Source organism: Anas platyrhynchos, chromosome Z (genome assembly GCF_047663525.1).
Source record: "Anas platyrhynchos isolate ZD024472 breed Pekin duck chromosome Z, IASCAAS_PekinDuck_T2T, whole genome shotgun sequence".
In the NCBI taxonomy this organism is placed as follows: domain Eukaryota; kingdom Metazoa; phylum Chordata; class Aves; order Anseriformes; family Anatidae; genus Anas; species Anas platyrhynchos.
The window spans coordinates 35862501-35885232 of record NC_092621.1 but is presented as its reverse complement, the minus strand read 5'-3'; the positions used below and the strand labels follow the sequence as shown (position 1 = coordinate 35885232).

At 35.5% G+C, this 22732-nt stretch overlaps 1 protein-coding gene across 8 annotated transcripts in view; it reads right to left on the bottom strand.

Moving 5' to 3' along the window:
* CNTLN (centlein) overlaps positions 1-22732 on the bottom strand; it is a 201307-nt gene that overhangs the window by 92135 nt on the left and 86440 nt on the right. For 4 of the 8 annotated variants that reach the window (XM_038171270.2, XM_038171264.2, XM_072031490.1 and 1 more), the window contains 4 exons: positions 20463-20636; positions 13859-13984; positions 8647-8768; positions 5735-5860 (listed from right to left, as the gene is read on the bottom strand). In XM_038171270.2, coding sequence (XP_038027198.2) covers positions 5735-5860; positions 8647-8768; positions 13859-13984; positions 20463-20636 — 548 coding nt within the window. The remainder of the gene's footprint in view (positions 1-5734; positions 5861-8646; positions 8769-13858; positions 13985-20462; positions 20637-22732) is intronic. The other 4 variants (XM_038171266.2, XM_038171267.2, XM_038171265.2 and 1 more) reach the window with 4 other exon arrangements.

The following is a 22732-nucleotide window of genomic DNA, read 5'->3' as shown; positions in this document are numbered from 1 at the left end:
TATTGTTAATTAAACTTGAATTCTGCCTTTCCCTGCATATGTACTATGAAAATAGATTTAACGGCTTGATTGCATGTTTTCAATACAAGTCTCTTAATGTGTTAGAACAAACTGAAGTACTACAGGCGAGACTTGGAGACTTGATTATACTACTGGGATTTTGAATGCCTACAGACCAGAAAAAGCACCGTTGAATATGGAAGAACAAAAGAAGAACATTAATACATCTGACTTCCAAAAATCACAGTAAACCCCCAGACTTGTCTCTTAAGCAGGTCACAAGAAACTGTAAGATCTGATGGACACCAGTAAAAAAAATTAGCCTGCTCCGCCCTGACAGATTATTCTCACAAGAAAACAATATATTTGCTTCAGATAGCTGACGAAGTGCCTTGTGAAAACATAAGTGGAGGCTTCCTAGAAAAACAAATAATTCTCTTCACAAAAGGGGCCATGTGAGTTTATTATGCAAATACCCCTAAATCAGTTAATGTACACATACAATTCTGAGTTTGGTCCTACAGAACATCTTTTAAGAAATCACTACCCTCTAGTAAAACTAATACTTCTGGTTGGTTACACTTTGAACTATTTTAAGAGGGTTTAGCCAACAACTGCACTGTTTCAAATTCTCAACATCATTTTATTGAATCATAGAATGGTTTGGGTTGGAAGGGACCTTAAACACCATCCAGTTCCAAACCCCCTGCCACGGGCAGGGACACCTCCCACCAGACCAGGTTGCCCAAAGCCCCATCCAGCCTGGCCTTGAACACCTCCAGGGATGGGGCATCCACAGCTTCTCTGGGCAGCCTGTGCCAGTGCCTCAGCACCCTCTGAGTGAAGAATTCCCTCCTTATCTCTAATCTAAATCTCCCTCTTTCATTTTAATACCATTGCCCCTTGTCCTATCACTATCTGCCTGTGAAAAAGTCACCCTCATCTTTTTTTTTTGTAAGTCCCCTTTACGTATTGAAAGGCCACAGAGAGGTCTCGTCTTCCTGGAGATCAGCCCTCTGAGCACCTTTGTGGCCCTCCTCTGGAGCCCCTCTAACAGCCCCACATCCTTGTGCTGGGGGCCCAGACCTAGGTGCAGCACTCCAGGTGGGGCCTCACAAGGGCAGAGCAGAGGGGCACAACCCCTCCCTCCACCTGCTGACTACTCCTCTGCTGATTCAGCCTAGGACTTCTGGGCTGCAAACACACACTGCTGGCTCATGTCGAGCTTTTTGTCCACCAGAACCCCCAGGTCCTTCTCTGCAGGGCTGCTCTCAGTGAGCTCTTCTCCCAGTCTGTGCTCAGGTCTGGGATTGCCCCGACCCAGGTGCAGCACCTTGCACTTTGTTGAACCTCATGTAGTTCACATGGGTCCACTTCTCCGGGCTGTCCAGGTCCCTTTGGATGGCATCTCTTCCTTCTTTGGTATCAACCACACCACTCAGCTTGGTGTCATCTGCAAATTTGCTGAGGGTGTACTCGATCCCACTGTCTAAGTCATTAATAATAATATTAAACAGCACTGGTCCCAAGTCAGACCACTGAGGGTCTGTTACCCTCACCGGCCACCACATGTATCTCCATTGAGCAATATTCAGTCTAGTCAGTGAGCATGCACCTTTGCCAGTTCTTAGAACATCAGCTACAAAATTTAGGTTCGTATTGTTTTCTGTAGACTGAAGTCAAACTTTAGAGCTAGCAATATTTTTATCCACTGAAAACGTGCAGAAATACATAATTATTTTAGCTATATATGACTTTGTAGTCTAGTACCAGTAACTGCAGTAAAAAGTAAACAAGATCCCTGTTTGATCTAATTGCAAGAGTCACTAAATTTAATTATTTTGAAGTAACAAGCCTGCTATGTTCTAGCACTTTTAAAACTCAGGGAAAAAAAAGATTACTATACAGAGCTAATACATATGTAAGAGGGGCTATACTCTGTAGATAACACTTTCTAATATTGACATACCATGAAAGAATTTTGTTCTCCAATTAATTTTGGTACACAACCTAGCTATCCAGTGAAACAAAGAAAAAAAATATTCCAGCATTTGGATGTTGTACATAACAACGTAAATTTTAAAACTAAAATTCTCTGAAGACCAGGCATTTACTGCTCAGCTAAAGAGACTGCCCAGGATATTAAAACTGAACTTTTTTCAGCCAGTTTGCTAGGAAAAAGAGACATATTCAAGAAACAAAAGAATTAATAAAGTGTAGCTTTTTGTTTCTTACTGTTGTTGTTCCAGAAGAGTAAATCCAGCTTTCCTCTAGCTTTCTAGCTAGAAAAGGAGCTTTCTAGCTCCTTTAGAAGCTAGAGAAGGCAAGATGCATCATGTGCTGTAGATGGTCAAAGTTAGATTACTAGTTAACCCAATGGTTAGATATCAGCGCACAGATTATAGGCAAGCTGCTTTGACTCCAGGAAGAATAAGAAAACAGAAATCATAATGTCTTGTTTTCAAAAAAAAAAAAAATAAAATAAAATAAAGCGAAGTTATAAAGAAACCTTTATTAAATGGCCATTATAGCAGATTAAGAATCACTACCTTGCAGTGATCCCAATTGCTTCAAAGGTCCAGAGGACATTTCCTATATGGCTGACATGCACAGCTCAGATGAAAGAATGAGTACTAAATGTTGTTCAAATGATGTAACTCTCTCTTTAGCTTTATAAGCATTTCCTCCTTACCAGAAACTGTGTATGATCATACCATAAGGGCAACCAATTTCCAGTTACTTGTGAGGATAAGAATTATGTCACCATTTCTTACAAGCAATCCAGAACAGAAAAGGTGAATTTGTGAAGCTTCCACAACAGTTTATAAACAGTAAAAAATATCTTTTCAAAGTCTGTATACCAAAGGGTAAAGGAAAAGGGTATTCCTATACCCTGGCAAACAAGTAATTTAATATGGAAATGAAGGAAACTCCAAAGTCATTTAAACTTGCTAGTTTACAATTCAGTTGCTGTTTAATTGTGACATTATGGGCATGTAATGTATTAGTTTACCCTGAATTTCAACTAAATCCAAACAATATAGATTGTGCCAAACTCCTCCTTTGCAAAGTTTTAACTGCTATTTAAATATTACTGCTTTTCTGTTTGCTTATTGAGGTGAAAAAGTGATCAAAGCACGTTTTCCTTAACACAGAACACAAACATCAATATCAATATAACTGCTTTTGTAGCCTGCAATAATGTGTTACTTAACAGGAAATAACTACAGCATAACACAAGAATTATATACCTCACAGGGAAAATGACCCACATGTGAAAATCAAAAACAGGAAAACCTAGCAGAGCCATGAAGCGGCTTTCACTTGGCCATTAGTGTTAACAAACACTTAGAAAAATACTTAGTGAATTTATTTCAACCAGCTCTTTTTGTTCCTCTTTGCAATTCTTCAACTTTGGCATGAGTTTAGCTTGCAGTTTATAGAGAATTTCTTAGTACAGTGAGTTATGAGGGCTTAAAAACTAGATTGTTTTCTTAGCTATGGGTTCATTTCTCAATGTGAACTTGAATTGCAGTCATTTTGCTTTTTTAGTCCAACAATGAAAAAAAAAGGAGATTCTACAACTTAAATATGCACCTTTCAATCCTCATAATATACATAGTGCAATATAATTTGAAATTGTGGGTAAAACAGTAAATAATGGGGAGAACTAAAACAACACATAGAGTCTATCTAACTAAAAATATCCACAAAAACTATGGGCTAATTTGATTTGCTTACATTGCTTCTAAAATCACTCATTTAAGTTACTGGTGCAACTCTGTAGAACGCAGCCTTTAGCCACAGAGCTTGAGAAAGAATACATGTAATGTGAAGAAGCCCTATGTAGAAATCTACAAAGTACAATACCTTCAGTATTGACTTTCTTAAGCAAGCAAGTTCAGATCCTTAAATGCTAACTTCCTTCAACAAATTAAAGACAAATGTTGTTAGAGATGGATGTTTAAGACATATCAAAAAAAAAAAAAAAAAAAAAAAAAAAGGAATTATGTCTTCCTTCCTTACTTGAACTAAACAATTAACCACATTGCCAATAAAAAGGAAAAAGTACCTGTCCCCACATAAAGACTTCACCTTAATGATCACAATGGTACACTGGCTTCTTACAAAGTACTATGCAGAACTAGAATAACTCAATTTGATTTAAAATTCCTAAATTTCAAAGAGCTCAGCTATTTCCTTGCACCGTGTCACCGCAACCTTATCAAAGCCACTGTGATCTGCAATGTACCAGGCATAAGTGTGTTCCCCACACATGTGACTACACAGGAGCTCTAGAAAAACAGTTCAACTGTACTGACTTCAGGGTGCAAGGTACTGTATGCACAATACACACACAATCACTGTTTCATAGCTTTATGTGAAAAGGAGAGGTTTATGTTATTGCTTCTGAGTTATTGCTGCCTGTGGTGCTTCTGTTGATCAGTGATGGGAGAATTACAACAGCAATTACACATATGGCAAGAAAGTGCTCTTTCTTACATAAAAATCCAAATAAACAAAGCAGTGCATACGAAAATTTGTTGTTCCAAAACAGCAAAGATGTGACAATGAAGTGACAAGAACAGGTACACAATTATAACTACAGGATGAAAGCACTCTCCATGCAACAGAGCCACTGACAATATTGTATGTAATATGCTGAAATAGCTCATGGGCAACACAAGGACTTACATACTACAAAACATTTTGCTGCTGTTGAAATTCTGTGATAGCAGCCTTCATGGTATCTCCACAAAATTGGTTTGCATTGTGACCCATTGGGAAAACACATTTTCTTTAATGCTGACAAAACCGAAGTCTGAATAGAAGTTTCTACAATGTCTGATTCTTAAAAAAAAAAAAAAAAAAAAAAAAAAGAAAAATCAACTTGACTTACAGAAAGTGTTAAATAGCAGCAAAGAGCTAATTATACCATACTAACTTCCTTTTGTCTAGTATAAAAGGACGTTTTCTTACTTTGCCTGGCTGAGTATAATAGCCTATGAATTATGAGATCAAAGCAGCAAACTGTATGTTTTCTAAAGTAAGAGTTTCCTTCACCAAGTTTTACACTTACTGCAGCTAAAAGAGCTGTGTGAAGGGATCAGCACTAAACCCAAAGGACAGGCTGTGCACAGCAAGAAAGAGAGCAACTCCCTCGTGCTTTCTGCAGGTCACTACCAAGGACCATGTTAGCAGATCCACACCAGACCCTTAACAGGCAGCTCTGCTGCTACCAGTAATTAGCTTGGACAGCTCTGGCTCCAGGAGTAGCAGCAAGGCTACACCATAATGAGCTCAGCTGGGATTAGCAGGACAGGGCAGGGAACCAAGAGAGCTGAGGCATTCTGCATTGCGTATGTATCACAGAGATCAAACAAGGATGGTTGGCTAGGTTATCCCCTCACCACCTCATTCCAAAAATGAAGCACGGCAGTGTGTAAAACACAGGCTAATGAAGAGCGACACCTCCAACAGATGAGAGCCACATTAATTAACACAATCCCTAGATCATGGAATACAGTTTCTGTTAGTGCTAGCAAACTTGTAACTTGTCACTGATTTAAGAGGAAAAAAAAGAGACGATGTTTTCGTTTCTGCTTTTGGTAGAAGATGGTTTTATCTAGGAATTTTGCAAGAAATTCCTTTTATGTGGCTTGCAAGGCACAACCTTCAGAAAAAAATAGCAGCATGTTTCTTTATGTAAATACCATTTAAGAAACAAACTCACTTTTCAATCAACAGCTTTTTGTGTTCCTGTTTGAAAAAAGCTAGTTCATTCCATACAGCATCAGAATCCTCCTGACAAAGCTGGCGGGGGTCTGCACACTGGTATCTGCTTTTACTGCTTGCAGTCCTGTTTGTGCGTGAAAAGAGGTTGTTTGTTTTTAAATATCTACATGTTTTAGGATTACAGTAACAAAAACATTCCTACTTTCAAAAAGTATAGATTCTAAACTGTGGCATCTAAAGAATACAAATCTGGTTGGACAAATGGGGTCATACAGTTTGTGAAACATGACATCTTAAATGAAGTATTATAGAAAAGTTCAATCAAGTAGTTTCAGACAGAAATCTTAGTATGGCAGCAGGGCTCTCAACTGAGATGTGGCAGAGCAGAGGCGCTTAACGTTCCTTCTGTCAACATTCCTTAAAATACTGGGAGGAGAAAGCAAAAGGTGAACCCATCACCCAATTTCTTGCAAAAAAAAATAAAAATGGAGAGACACCAGCTCTCCTAATGCCCCCACAAACAATCTGAAATTTCTATTAATAATCAAACTGCCGATCTACTGCCTAATAAAAAAAATAAGGAAAAAGCGTACTGAACTTAAAAGAAAGGAAGAAGCAAATGAAAATATTTCACAAAATTCTCTTTCAGTTTAATATTTTCAATGTGTACTAAAATGCAAAAGATAAAAAATATTAAAAACACATCCAGCTTCAAACTGTCTGTAATTTAAATTTTTGTTGGGTACTGAAATTAACTCTCTGAGAACATGGTAACCTCATAAGGCTCCATCATCTTCGCAGTCACACATCAATGAAAGTTGTATGTACACTGACTGGTGGATCAGGTTCCATCATCTGCCATCTAGATAAAAGACGCTAATCTATGAAGAATCAGAAAGAATGGGGTCCTCCATCGCACAAAGGATCAGAAGTGCCACATAAGTACCCAGTACTGATTTCTTAATGCACAATTTACATTACATAAGCAATATAAAGCTTTCTGAGATGTCAAAATGAAAGTGTAAGGTGTAACAATTGACAGACTGTTTTTATTTGTGTCTGGGCTACTTTACCCTGTTAGCATATCATATGACAGCTTCATAGAATCCTGTCCTGATGACAAAACTTATTAAAACCCCCTACTTCTTAGGGCGTCTTAATTATAAATGAAAAAAAAAAAAAACAGATTAACAAATAAAGTTTTTTATATTACACTTTATCCAATATCCACTTTTTCCAGATAGACTCCCATCACAACACAAGCTGCCCCCATTCATTTTGAACAGAAACTGAAGTTGTTTTTGTCTTTCTCCTTTTCCTCTCACAGTGTTTCACTATATATAAAAGTTTGAATTTACTATCTTTAGGCTGAGTTTTTGTGCTTTTTCAGTTTTGATCTCTCTGTGGACCATGAATGCCTACTCAGAATTAGACACAGATATAAACGATTTCATTTCATAAGCAACAATAATCCAGTAAGTTTCCAGCTTGCACTGAAAATAAAATAGAGATCTACAATATTAGATTCTCCTTTTATTCCTAAAGATTTTTTTTTCCTAATTTAAACAAATCTATTATATACTTGTGCTTTAACATTTCAAAAAAAAATCTTGTGCTACCAATGCATGTAGCAGATTTGTACCTTACTTCATTTTCATCCAGATTATTTTTTTATTTTTAAAAGAAATATCATACTTAAGAAAATGCCATAGTACCACAAATGTACTCAAATAGGTCAAACAATTAGTTACATATAAGCAACAGTTTATTATTCACAATGTCACAATTTATGTCACAATGGACATCCTGAATGGCTATCAATTGCAGCAGTTTACTATCAGTTTGCAGCAATTTCTGTGACTTGTTTTTTTTTTTGCTAGAGATACATTTTAAATGTCTGTGTCAAGCTGAATACATATTTCGGTAGTTACTGAACTATTTTTTTCTAGTAAAAAAAAAAAAAAAAGAATTATTTCTAGTAAAAACCTACAGTTTAGTATATGCATATTATAGGTAAGGTTTTGCTTGCTGAAGTCCTACTAAAGCCACTAGGACATAAGGACCTTCTAACATTAGTTTCTTGAAAGAGGGCCTAAAAACTGTACTTGAGCAGTGTTTGATAACTGAAGTGATAGAAATGTCATCAATAAAAGCACGTGTTTACCATAGACCTAAACTTCATGCTAAAGACTTCAAAAAAAATAGTTCCTCCATAAAATGTTCACTGTTTTGTATAGAATTTAAGGGGAAATTATACATAGAATCTTCACTATTTAAATTTTGCTGTGGTAGACTTTTCACGTTCTCTCTTTTTCCCACTCATAGATATATTACTGCAGTATTTCTGTAAAACGATCAGAAATAATTGATTTTATAATCATTTAACGTCTTGCTTTTCCTGCATACATTCTTTTTTCACTGTTAAAAAAAAAGGGATTTTAGGATTAGCTTCACTTCATGTTTGAATCATGAAATGCTTCACACACAGGCTATTACTGCTTTATTGTTAAATGAACAAAATTATTTTTTAAAAACTGTTTGAAACATAAGGAACAATTGTTCCATTATAGAAAATTATAAACATACACAGTCAGCAAATTAATCAGCTGGGGAATCAGACAAGCATAATCAGCAGGCCCTAGCTGACCTTTGTCCGGTACTCAGACTTAAAATGAGATCCTAAATAAAGTAACTCAAGGTGTCAGTTCAAGACATTTTACTCTTGGTTACAACTGCATTTTTTCTCCTATAGAGGTATACCTCTATATTTTGCTCTAACACGAGATAGAGTCTTGATCACCACATAGCAGCCTCTTCCTTGAATTCAAGTTCTCTTTTGAATGCCTATATAATAATTTTGTTCAGATTTCTTGTGTAAGGGAAATGTTTTTAATGAGCTATGTAACTTACCTGCTATCACCTTCTTCCCATTGCTTTAATTGCTCTTTTAGTGCTCTGTAGTTGGTCTGTAACATCTGCAGCCTCTCTTTGCGTTTTTCATAGGCTGCTCTGAGCTCATCAGTTTCTTGTGTCTGTATAGAACCAAAAAGAAACAAAATTAGAGTTTGGCAAAATTTAAGAGATGTTCACATAGTTGCCACAGAACAAAATTTCCATTTAAGTTACATTAAAAGCCTAAGAAATCTAAATAGAAAGATGAAGAATCACTGTCCCTGAGGTCACGTGCAAATTTACTTTTTCTTATTGCTACTTTTAAGAAAGTGTGGCAAAAAAAAGACTTTTTTCGTGCTGCTGAGAAATTTTAGAAAATTGACTATCAGAGTATCAGTGTTCATCTTGTGAATGCCTTGGTTTAATACATCTAAACATAGATTGATAAAGGATTGTTGGCATTATCTTTTCCTTTGAAGTAATTTTTTCTTTTCTTTTTGCATGGAAAATAATCTGTGCATTTTGGAGGAAACCACTGGCTACACTGAAGTCTGCATTATAAAAATGTCAATTTAAATGGCATTAGGATATCCTCATTTTTTATTTTTTTTTTAATATAAATATATATAGACAAACCTGCAACACCTAGACTTTGGCCTCTAGCTATGCAACGAACAAAAAATATAAACAAAGTTTGCAATAGTTTTAATTAATCCAAATCTTCCTTTTTACAGAATGAAAAAATAAAGTATGCCTTGACTTATATAAAAAGATAACATCATACAAGTTAGAAAAAAAAATAGAATATCGTAAAATAATCATGTTTTCATAAATGGCAATACTGTGCTCTGGAAAAATAAATAAACAGAACATTAAGCAGATGACATTCTACAGTATGAAGCAAGTTGAATTCTGGCATACAGTAGTAAAGAATTCAACAGACATTATCCTGTAATAAAATCTGTTCTCATTGTTGCATTTTCAGTTCAATGAGAATATTTCTTGTAGAGTGACTACAGAACAAGTTCCTTAATGCCTACATTAATCACAATACTTTATTTGTATGCATTATATGCATGCTTACATGCAAGGGGGGCTTTCAGCATTAGCCAGTGTGTAAGATACACCATCAGTCAGAGTAATAAAAATTAAATCCCACTATAAAAACATGGCAAGGGTTTCTACAGAAGAGCTAACTACAGAATACTTACACTAAGCTTGGCTTCTAAAACGCAGCCCAGTTTTCGTAATACATAAACAAAGCTGAAAAACATCAGCTAAAATTTCATATGCTATAGTACATGTAATGAGAAGATTTCTGTTAGTGACTCAAGCTACACTGAAAACAGATTTTAGAATATAAACAGGTTCCACAGTGACCTTATCTTTAAATGCTTTTTCAAACTTTTTTTTCTCTCCTGAACAACCTCTAAACTAGATAATACATTGATATCTAGTGTAAATGTAATGATACATTTAGATTTAATTACAAAGTACCTTCAACCTGTTTTAAGTCGCTCATATAAATAATAGAATATTTTTTAAAAAGTCACACAAATTGCAAAATTCAGATCAATTTATGACAAACGATGTACAGACTATTACCAAGATTTGCTTGATGCTACATGAGGAAATTTTGACAAGAATACAATTACAGATGCTATGTTTTCATGTGAAGTTCACAAATCATTATTCTGACATTGATGTTGCTCGTGAAAATTGATCAAGACTGGTATGACACTGGAAAGTAGTATCTTTGGCATAAATCCTCAGAAGTTTATTAGTGTCAATGCCCTTTCAAGGGTGTAACCAAGTGCAGAATTTGGCCTTTCCTATTTATGAATCTACATTTTTCATTATTGCTTACCTGTTTCAAAATCTATTCCCTTACAGTTATACCCTTACCAGTTGCTCTGCTCTTGCAGAAACAGAAAGCAGACAATTGTCTAATTGCTCTCTTTTATTAAAGTACTATGGACTTCAAAACTTTTAAATAAATTTACTCTGTTATTTCTACAAGATCAGTTAGTTCCACTTCTTTCTGACTGAATTATGTTACATTTCATAATAAATAGACTGTCTTGTGTACAGTCATCTATATAGTGACAGAAATGGGACGGACTGATCATCTCTAGCAGTATATCTCTGGTTATTCTCTAGCTCTCCTCTGACATTCTATAATACTTCACATCAGATAATGAAAGACAAAAGTCCAGTCTGCAAAAGAAAGTACCCAACTGCTATTTAAAGTCATCCTGTTATTTGCAGGGAGCTCAGATAAGACAAAAAATGTATATAGTTACATATATTCTAATCGTTATTTGAAAGTGTTATTTCTTTAAATTACCTGTAACAACTTCTGTTAAAGTAAAAGTTTAACTAGAATAAAGTCAAAAAATATACTGCCTCAATTATTTGAATACTCAGGCTGAGAAGAAGTGAGGAAGCTGACAATTACAAAAATATTTTTTCCACAACTACTGATGTTCCAATACTATAATATTAATATATTTTCTACATCTGAATACCCTCCACTGAACAGAACTACACATGGAGTCAAAACTAAGTGTAATAGCGTGCCTTCTCTCACACAAATATGTATTAAGTTGGCCCTGAAGACTTATTTACTTATTCTGGTTCTAATTTTCAGCAAAATTTCTGAACATAAAACAAAAAAAAAAGTTAAGAAAATTTAAAGGAAGATTCTCCTATCACTTTTCGTAAACTTCCCCCAAAGGTCGGGATATCTTCTGTAGACTACGCCAGGGATCACAGTTCTAGACACTAGAGAAGGAGATGGGAAGTAAGAGAAGCGAACGTTCTTAGCTCATTGAAATATCCAGTTCCTGGCAACCAAACTTCTGTTCACTCCTTAAAGACAAGCAATACACTGATGTACTTTGTGGGGACCTGCATTAGTACTAGCTTGACAATATGTCACACAAAATCCATCAAACACTCTTATTTCCTTTTACATTCTCTTCCGTCAAGAAGGGTGAAATCGAGGATTTTCAGTACACCCAGGAGTGCAGAAACGAAACAGATTATGTACCAAAATTATGGACACTGAGGATTTACATGATTGCCCTGCTTATATTAGCTACAAGGACAGAAAGAGCCAACTTTGCTTGGTTAGAAATGAAGGAGGGGAGAACTGGAAAACCCTATAATGGGACTTTGCCTTTTTCTGTTCCTTTGTAATACTGACCAGGGCATCAACGGTGTTTATTTAGTGTCACCAATTTTTTAGAAAGTTGGATAAAAATCACAATCTCATCTTCAGAATATGCATCATCAGTATGTTTGTTTGTAGATGTTTCTTCAATTTTTCTCAGCAAGTGTATTTCAAGTAATTATATAGTCAACTCTTGGCTTGAATAGGCAATAACGCAAGTGCTATTTTCAAAAAAGCAGATCACATGCATTATTCTTTGCAGGAAGCAATTCCTGAGAGGAGACTAATATACAGAAAATACACAATACCAATAGAATTATTCTGATACTAATGGTGTGACAGCTGAATTTATTGCCACGCTAGCAATGGCGTCACTGAATTCAGAATGTAATGCCACAAGTGAGACAGTCTTTAAGACTTTTAAGTCTAAATCATAGAACCACTGAATCACAAAATGGTTTGGGTTGGAAGGGACCTTAAAGACCATCCAGTTCCAACTCCCCAGCCATAAGCAGGGACACCTCCCACCAGATCATGTTACTCACAGCCCCATCCAACCTGGCCTTGAACACTTCCAGGGAAGGGGCATCCAAAGCTTCTCTGGGCAACCTGTGCCAGTGCAACACCACCCTCATGGGAAATAATTTCTTCCTTAACCTAAACCTCCCCTCCTCTAGTTTAAAGCCATTTCCCCTTGTCCTATCACTCCACCTCTGACAGAGTCCCTCCCCAGCTTTCCTGTAGGCCCCCTTTAGATACCAGAAGGCTGCTATAAGGTCTCCCTGTAGCCTTCTCTTCTCCAGGCTGAACAGCCCCAACTCCCTCAGCCTGTCTTTATAGGAGAGGTGCTCTAGCCCTCTCATCATCCTCACGGCTCTCTTCTGGACTTGTTCTAACAGGTCCATGTCCTTCTTGTGCTGGAAGCCCCAGAGCTGAGCCCTGGGCTCCAGGTGGGGTCTCATGAGATCAGAGTAGATGGGGAGAATCACCTCCCTTGACCCATGGGCCATGCTTCTTTTGATGCATCTTTAATGTTCATATTTTCTGTGCGTTAAGACTTTGGATTAGATTCTCTCAGGTACACAGGGTGATAAACTTTTCAATTTGTGCTAAAATAACATCCCTGCTTACCTTTTTTGTAAAATTGACCTATCACAAGAGAATAAAGAAGAAGCTCAGGAATATGCTTTGTAAGGATCCCTGATTTTTTCACTTGACATTTACCACAACACATTCAATATAACAAATTCTGCTTTAAATTGCATGTACTTAATATATCTTTCATATTACATGCCCCTAAACATGAGTAACAACAACAACTGAAAAAATGAAGAGAAGGTAAAAATAAATTTTAAATGATTGTAAATGTTTATGAAAATATGATTCAGCCAGAGTTTGGTTTTGTTTGACTGCCTTGAGAGAATATTCAGAGATATAATTTGAAACCAGTAGGTCATTCAAAAGGTATTATTTAAAATAAAATTTAAAAAAATCTATACAGTGGGGACAAAATAGGCAATTGTAATTTATGCCCAGTGAAGCTTTTCTACTAAGAAAGGTGTTTTTTTTTAACTTTTATTTCTTGTTCCAGCATTTGTTAGAACAACTTCTTCTGAGGCGTAACTTTTAAGAGTACAAGAGGTAATATCTGTTCCAAGTAACTGACTTCCAAATTTAAAATACTGGTTTCACTGTACAATAAAAAATAAAAAATAAAAATCCTTGTACTTTGTGCTTCACTTTATTTCTATACAACCACATGAATTTCTTGAAATATATATCCTTAGAAACAAATTTTGAAAGTGTATTTAATAAGCACATATTATTGATGACATAGCTTGAAATTTAGTCTTTCATAGGACTGCAGGAGAATCAACACAAGATTCTCTGCAGTAAAGAAAAAATGAAAACTAATGGAGAATGTTCTCTTACGCTAACAGTCCATAACAATATGTGCATTTTGCAGTTTTTAAATGCCTGTTTATTTTGGTATATCTTTATCTATGCAAGCTTATACCTAGAAGGTGTTTTATTTTTACTTTTTTTAATGTTCACCTTTAGCTGTAGGGTCTTCTCTAAGTTTTCAATCTTCCTTTCAGCTATTTTAAGCTTCCTTAGCTCCTCTGACTTTCTAAAAGAGCTCTTTGGGGACAGAGACCTTGAACGTTTCACAGGTGGTTCCTGGAGAATAAAACAAGGACATGGTTGAACTAGTTGGAACACCGGATTATGAAAGACATGCAGAATTAAAGAAGTAATTTTGAATACTAATAATGAATTATAAAAAAAAAAAAATCTGCATGGAATACCAGAGAAATAACAAGCAGAATTACCACAGCGCTACCACTAAAGGTTTCTCTGTGACTCGTTAATGAGAATATTCATTTACATTTACATTGTTTCTTTCAGAATAATGATGTCCCATTAGGGAAGACTAAAGGGTTATAGACTCAGAAATGCAAGAAACCTCATTACAAAGGAGGGGATAGAGGCTGGTCTAATTGCTCTATAAGGGTCCAAGGTTACACTTGATAGGACAACCAGAAACAAGAGGGAAAGGATTTTTTTCCCTTTGAAATAGTTTAACACACTGTGAAGTTGAAGGAACAATATGCTTGAGGAATATAAATACAACAGACAGTAGATCTTATACCATAATGACCATATGGTCATTAACTATAATGTGACTAACTAGAGACAAGAATATGTGTTTATATTATGTACAGCTTCATATAGCAATCTGGAGAAAGAATATGTGAAAGTAACACTTAAACTGGGCAGCTTTCCTGTTCATTCTATGTCATATGTCCTTATGGCAAAGAAAGAAAGACCTCATCAAATTACTTTGTGATTTTCTGAATAACTTTGGTTAAGGACAGAGAATTGCTAACATTCACTTAGCACCTATAAAGTAAAATGCTATTACAGAAGTACATGAAGTCAAATAAAAACTTCATACAATTGCAATTATTGTTGTTGCAAGTTGCCATTTTCTCTTTAAAATAACTGTTTTACAACAACAAGAATTCAGGTTAAAGTCTTCTTGAATACTATATATTTCAAGACTTTTATTATTCTATTACATAAATTTGATGTTAAAGATAACCTTACATAGGCACTGGCATTTTTTTTTCTCTGACCCCTATCTATAAGTATTAAATGTTTACAAGACACTGTACTTCCACTTTAAATTGCACGTATTTTTAAAAAAGGGAGAAAACAAAAGTATCATGAAATAATAGAAAATAAAAGTATCAAATGTTTAAGAATTTAAATATTGCTAAGGTGCTTGTAATTTTGGATTTCAGTTTCTTTTACTTCTGAAATAAGCCTGAATGATCAGAAAAAAAAAAAAAAAAAAAGTGCAATGCCAGGAAAGAATATTAGTACAACATACAAACTGAATGTCAAACGGGTGTATTTTGCATATTCATGTCAGTTCCTTGATATAACAGAAGAAACTAAAAGGAAGTTTAAATTAACATTTACAAGAATATTTCCAAATTTATGGTTTTATATTGTCAGTATAACATTGCAGTGACTAAGAGTCATTCTTTTTGAAATAGTAAGACAACTAATTTTTTTTTCTAATAATTCTGATGGAGATATACAAAAATTCTCTTCATTTAATAGATGCCAATAGTAATCACTAATGCTATTTACAATGCACAAAATCAGATCAATCCCTTTCAAGTGTCTGAAATGCAACACTTCAAGATCAACATATCAAAAATTTTAACCACCTTCAAAGTCCCAAATTTCTTGAATAAAGACAATACTTGAAATAGAACTATCAGATTTCCTAGTCATTGCATATGAACTTTCCCTAAAAAATGAAGAACACTATTTTTGAAGAAATGGTAAATAAAAAGTTAAACTTTATAATTATATATACAGAAGATTTTGAAAATATTTCTCTGAAATCAGAAACAAAAGGCCAAAGTATTGCATCCTTTGTCAAAGAAGAGGACAATAAAGAGAAAGAATTGGACCAACTGTCACCAGACTCATAAGGGAAACTACTAGAAGGAACTCTAGAAGGAATGGAGAAACGAGGAAAAAGTATGGAAAAACATGAGCTTCATAGTCTTGCTGCTTTAATCAAAGATATGATACAGTGAGTCTAACCATTTTTCTTTAATACAACACATTTTTTTTTGATAGCTACCTGGGATTGTGCTGTGAATCTTTTCCACAATTGAAATACACGGCCAAGATATGGAAAATAAAACAAAAAATCTGAGCATTGACAGACATGGAAATACTTCTCTGTGAGAATAGGTGGGATCAGGGATGTGCATTAAGAAACATGATATCCTTTTAACATGTTTTTACCTGTTTAGTGATCAGACTACAGGTCTGTGGAGAGAAGGGGCTGGGGCTGGGCTTCATAGCTGCAAATAGGTAGTCTGAAGGCAATCTTTGCTAAGAAGGCAGTTAAATTTTCCTACCAAGACAGAAAAGACTGTGTAGTAAAGTACACTGTAATTTGATTGCCTGGGGCTGCTGCAAAACTCAATTTGGAAGATGGCATCTGTAATACTCTTCTCACAACTGAAAACTTTGCTGCTGCTGTCAAGCTTAGGCATTTAATTTTTAATTCCATCCTCAAATTCCACATTCCACAAATTTAGACACATCTGTATTAAAAATGTACACAATTGTAATGTGTTAAACATTTTCTAAATGTTTAGGAGTAACAACACTCACTTTTTTGAGAAAAGAATAGTAAGCCCAGCCAGTAAAGGGAAGCAAAAGGCTTTCCATTAAATGATCCTAGAACATGTTTACAAAACACTAAAGCAAATAGCAGACAAACAGAAACAAACACAATTAGTAATATTAGTGAATATGAAACTGTGATAGAAGATATAATGTAAAGAAATGCCTGATAAGTGGATGTGACACATACACATTAACTGATAATGGAGGTACAGGTATGTGAAAAAGCAAATATTTTTTCTTTTTTAAACAATCTCCTACTACCAGAGCAGGTACCATGTGGTACCACTGTAGGGAGAGGGTGGGAACAGTAAAGTTTTTGAATTTATTAAATTTTGTGTTGGAGTCATAAGACAAGACAAAACAAAACAAAACAAACAAACAAACAAACAACAACAACAAAAAAAAACAACAGAGAAGTTCAGCAAGAAATGCCTTGAACTTTTCTGTAGCACTCAGATCAATGTCTGCCAAGATCCAGCACAGAAGACAGTGGGCAGAAATCTTAATGTTTTTTATCACTTGAAAAAAGTGAGAAACATTGTTGAAGCTGAGCCAGAGGCTGACAGAGTAAAAGATGCAGGGTTTTTTTAGGAGAGGAAAAATGGCAAATTCTTGATTCACTATGTATCAACAGGAACTTTATCAGTATTTCAAGTTAACTCATGCCTTTTAAGAGATCTTTTGTACCTTGAAATTATATAAATACTTAGAAGAATGCTGTAGAATTTATATCAATAAAAAACAATTATAAATTCCATGTATCATACAATGGCAAGTTTTAGATCTATTTAGTGGTATTTAAAAGCTTAGCTACAAGAAATAAAAATAAAAATAAATAAAAACCCTCAAGGGCTATATTACTGAATTGGCTAGCAAGAATATGGATGACTGATTAATCAGGTAACAGAAATCATAGCTCACAAAGGCAAGAAGTTTTAGCTCCAAAAGGAGCTCTGTGAAGATCAAGCAACTAGCTTTTAATTCTTCATAGAAAATGGCAAACAGCTATTACACTTTCAACAGAGACTGAACTGTGTGGGTTACAACTGACTGTAAGTTTGCACTTACCATGAAAATGACACTACACACGCACAGTTAAGAAAGCTTTGAACCACCATATCATTTGTCTTGCAGAGCAAGTTGTTTCTATGATTCTATACCACATCAGGCATGAGATTTGGATTTCTGCAATCACGGTGTTCTACACTAGCCTATACATCAATGCGTTATGCAGAATCAAACATAGGCATAGGTATAAAGATACATGACCCCACATCCCAATTTATCACACTAGTGCAAGTTTCTCTTTTGTCCTGAGGCCTTTTTTCTTAACACCTTTCCAATTATTTGTTTGTTTTATTTTTTTTCCCAAAATGTTTGGCTTTTTAGAGAAGAAAGGAATCAAAACATTCTCTTTCTGATCAGAAGTCATTCCATGCATATTTGTTCTTTGTATCCTGGGAATACATACAAATAAGAGTAGATGAAGGGTTAAAATGACAGAGTCTTTGTGAAGCCAAAAAAAATCATCCTGGTAAAAAATGAATTATATATCCAAAATATTCTTCCTGCTAATAACTTTTGTCCTGAGTAGTTTGTCATAAAAGGCTGAACAAGGTAATGGAAAGATAATCTATTGCAGTGGAACATCAACAAAGACAGCAATACTGATTTGTACTTTATACCTACATTTTGTGATCCTAAAGCCAGAATGTTTCTACAGTTTTCCTTAGCATCTAGCCTATATAAAAAGAGCTTTGTCAACTTATTTCCCAAAAGTTTTAATACAGACTGCATGGACACATGAAAAAGTGTATATATCAAATGACATGTATTGAAAGAGCATGGCTGGATCTACATATTGAACAAGGAAAAGGTTCTCTACAACAGGATTTTAAAGTTGGTGCTTAGCTGTACTTAAGTTTTAGTTGCTTTACCCCTGATACAGCGATTAGTTCACAACAAAAACAGCACACTCATTTACTTTTAATGATGCTGTAGTGAGTTAACTTTGCCTAAGGGTTTAACACCCATCTAGTCACTGGCTCACTCCCCTCAGTGACAGGGAGAAAAAGAGAATGAAAATGCCCATGGGGTTAAATAATAAATAGAGATTGGCTACCATTCACAGTCACAGTCAACACAAACTTGACTTAGTGAAATTTAATTTAATTTATTGCCACTTAAAATAGATTTGGGTAGTAAGAAATAAAGACAAATTAAAACAAGACTTTTTCCCCCTGTCGCTTCACAGGGTCCACTGCACTCCTTCACTCTTGAGTCCTCTGTCTCCCACTGAACAGTGCAGAAGGGAAGGGATGTAGGTGCTGCACTCAGTCCCTCTGCTGCTCCTTCCTCCCCACACATTTCCCTGCTCCTTAGTGAGGCCTCCACAGGCCACAGCTCCTGTGAGGAGAAACTGCTTCAGTGTCAGATCCCCACCATGGGCTGCAGCGTGGATATCTACCATAGTGGTATGTGACTCCATGGGATGCAGGCAAATACCACTCCAGTGCCTGGAGCTCCTGCTCCTGCTCTTTCTCTGACCTTGGTGTTCACAGAGCACTTTCTGACTTTTTTTTACTCTTCACTCCTCACTTCCTGTACAGCATTTTGCCCTTTCTTAAATGCACTTCCCCAGAGGTGTCAGCCAAAGCTGCAGGGTCTGACCGTGCCCTGTGGTGGAGCCACTGGAGCCAGCCATGTCCAGCATGGTGCAGCCTTGGCCTCGCCTCAGAGGAGGCCCGAGAAGATGCCAGCACTGCCTGGGCACCTGCACCCAGTACAGACATGCAAAAGGGAAGTCAATCATAGTAGAATATGGTGGTAAAAATACTTTGAGTTAGCTATCTAGTGAAAAGGAAAGGAAAACCAGGTAATCTGGACAGTCTGATCAACAGTGTTTCTCTTAAATAGCCCTATGAAGTAGAGCCCAAATTTCAAAAACTGTGAGATCCACTGCTTCTCAATGGACATCAAACATTAAACTTTAAGTGCTCTAATACAAATGTTCTAAAATACAGCTTTTCCCAAAAATAACAGGCAGTGCAGAATGTTCAGACAGAACTAGTCATACAGTTTTCAAAGGAAACAATATGAGATGCTAAGCATAAGGAATACATGCGTTTTCCAAGGCAGTAAATCGATGGTCCACTCCTGCAGACTAGTTATATCACAGAAGCATGCTCCTATTTGCTTCCTTCCTAGAGAAATCTATTTAAAGTTTTCCATATTTCAAATTTCCATATTCATATCACAATCAAACAGAAAATTTATATGGGAAAGAGACTGAACACACTCACAAATATAATGACTTAGGTTTATTTCATAAGTCAATTTAAGCCACAGAATTGTTTACAGATTTTTTCATTAGCTTCAGTTTGCAAATGTTACCTGGTGCCTAAATTTAGTGGCAAGTTATCACGAAAGAGGCAGACCAGCACTATGTAGAGTTAAAAAAAAGTTGAAAGTATGCACTTCTAAAGTACATCATTGCTATTCTTCACAGAAAAAATAAGTTACTATGTCATATTTTAAAAATAGAATTTTGAAAATTAAAATCTATTACATTTATAAAATCTTAATAACTGTTTATCTTCCTCCCATTTCTCTTCTAGGGAATGATGGTCTTCTAGTAAACATAACAAAATAGTTGATAAATATTCATTTTAAGAAACCTACAAAGAATTTAGCTTTCAAATATTTCATTTAATTAAGAATCCCTTATTCAGTATTTAATAAGGTAAAACTTTCTACTCCCAACAGCTATTTTAACAAGTCTTTGGCAGATAACACAAAAACCATTCAAACAAGCTTCCAGAATTATAAACAGCATCAACAGATATTAAAATTATTATCTGGACCCTTGAGCAAAAATGTTTGGCTTTACCAGCCTTACTTAGACACAAATACACAAGACAATATACTATCCTACCTTATGCTTTCTTCCAGTCCTTACATTGTTGTTTTCCAGAGTTTCCGTAGTATACAAATTATGCTCTGCTAAGCTAAGACTTGTTTTTTTCAATTTTTCCTGTAAAAGCTCAATTTCAGATTTTTGCATGGTGATAAGACACTCTAGCTCACCTAAGGAAGGCTGTTGAAATACCTAGAAAATGATAGTACAGGTAGGTTATATTAGTAACAATAAAATCAGAGGCATAACAAAAATAAAACTGCCCAGAGAAACATCTTACCAGTATTACAGGAAATGTGAGACTAGTAGAAAACTCTGCCTTTGAAGATGCATTATGAATTCAAAATCAAAACTTGATTGCTAAGTGTTAACTAAACATTTTCAAAACAACAATATCATATTTCCTAAATTCAAATTTGCACTCCTAAAAGCAGTTGCTTTATGTGGACATTTCTTCTGCAGCAACTTGTTCTACTATACTATTGCATTTCGAAAGCTCAAGACAATGTTAACTCCTAGACTCGTTTCCAGTTAAATGTCCATTTGATAGGTATAACCGGCCCTATCAAATGGGTAAAAAATAATTCTGCCAGCATATGCTGTCAGTACAGATATTCTTAATTAGAAACTGCCTCAGAAAGATACCTTTTTAACATAAATTAACACAACCTGAATCCATGATGCCCATATACTTAGCACAAGTGTTGTGGTCAAACTGAAAACTTACAGAAAATATCAATATCAATCCTAGATCACAGTGTGATTCAAGCCAGATACGTAATTTCATGAAGCCATTAAATTCCAGGACCCTTCTCAGTTATCAATCAGTTCATACTAATTCGTTGGCATGATGCAATACTGCCATTCACTGCTCACCTTCAGCATAAGGTGAAGCCTTTTCAGACCAACAGGTATTTTCATTGGTATCAGATATCTTTAAAGCACAACCCCAATGTCCAATAGAGGACTCCATGTGTGTATAAATGACTAAGAGTGGTTGAGTTACCACGCTTGACAAATTATTTATTGTCAGCTGAGTTTTCATTACTGCCTGTGATCACACCCCACTCCATCACAACCACAAGGCAAAACATTGTTAGTTTAGCACGGACAACATTAATCTGTCTGTTGTAGTCTATGGCAATCACAAATGGAAATGTATTAGCTCCAAACTCCTTCACAGTGCTTTAAGGCTGGTGACAGACATTCACCTTGCAAACAGCTGTGCCAGACAAAGATAATGTAATTCCCAGATGGTCAACACAACCAGGCAGCTGGAGGTTACCACCCCAACACTTCTGCTGAAAAGGATGATGTAAAGCCCCTCCCTACTTTATTATAGGAATAGAAGGGCATATGAGTTTAAAAAGCCAATGTAACTGTCTTGAGCCAACCCAGCTGACCTTGTATTGCACTGACTAGGGCAAACTCATGAAAACACTATTGCCAGCAGTGTTCTCATCAAAGACAAACAGCTATGAAACACTAAAATCTTCAATCAACAAAGCTCAATCCAGAAGAAAATTTCCTTGAGACTGACTAGAGGTTTTATTTTATACTTTCCAAGTAAACGCGTTCTGACAACCTGACTTGGTGGCAATGTTTTGAACATATCCAGAAGACAAATACTCATTTCACTTGAGAAGAAAATATTAGGTACAATTATCATCGTTTCCTATTCTTTCAAATACTGGAATGCCCTAAGTAACACAAAGTAGGTGGGTATAATGAAAAGATCTGAAAAGGCAATGTAAAAAAGGTTAAGCAAAGCAAATGATTTCGAAACTCAGACCTATTGAAGAAGAAATGGCAAGGTCCAAATCTGATTAAAATCACACTGCTAGCAAACAAACGCTCTAGTAAGCTTAGCATTTGACAGAAACAGAGTAATAGACATAGCTATTTGATTTCCTGCTATGCAGAATATGAAACTTTTCATAAACATAACTTTTCATAAATTCAGTTTCCACAAATAAATCCCAAATTGGAATTACCAAGCACTTTTGTCAACAAAAGTATAACCCCTTATACAGCAAACAAGCACAGGAAAGTTGTCAAAGAATAAAAGTTGTCCATGTTTTGATGACTGTTCCTTAAATAATTTCTGTTACTTATTTTGCCTAGTTTAGGTCATATGTAGTTGCAAACAGATGTAATTTCCATCAATGATTGGCACAAGACCAGTCTATATCAAAAAGAAAAGTCTACATAGAGGGGTAGAAAAAGGAAAATGATAAAACGAGTAGACAAGCTATGCATTGGAAAGAACACTTAAAAGAAAACTGTGT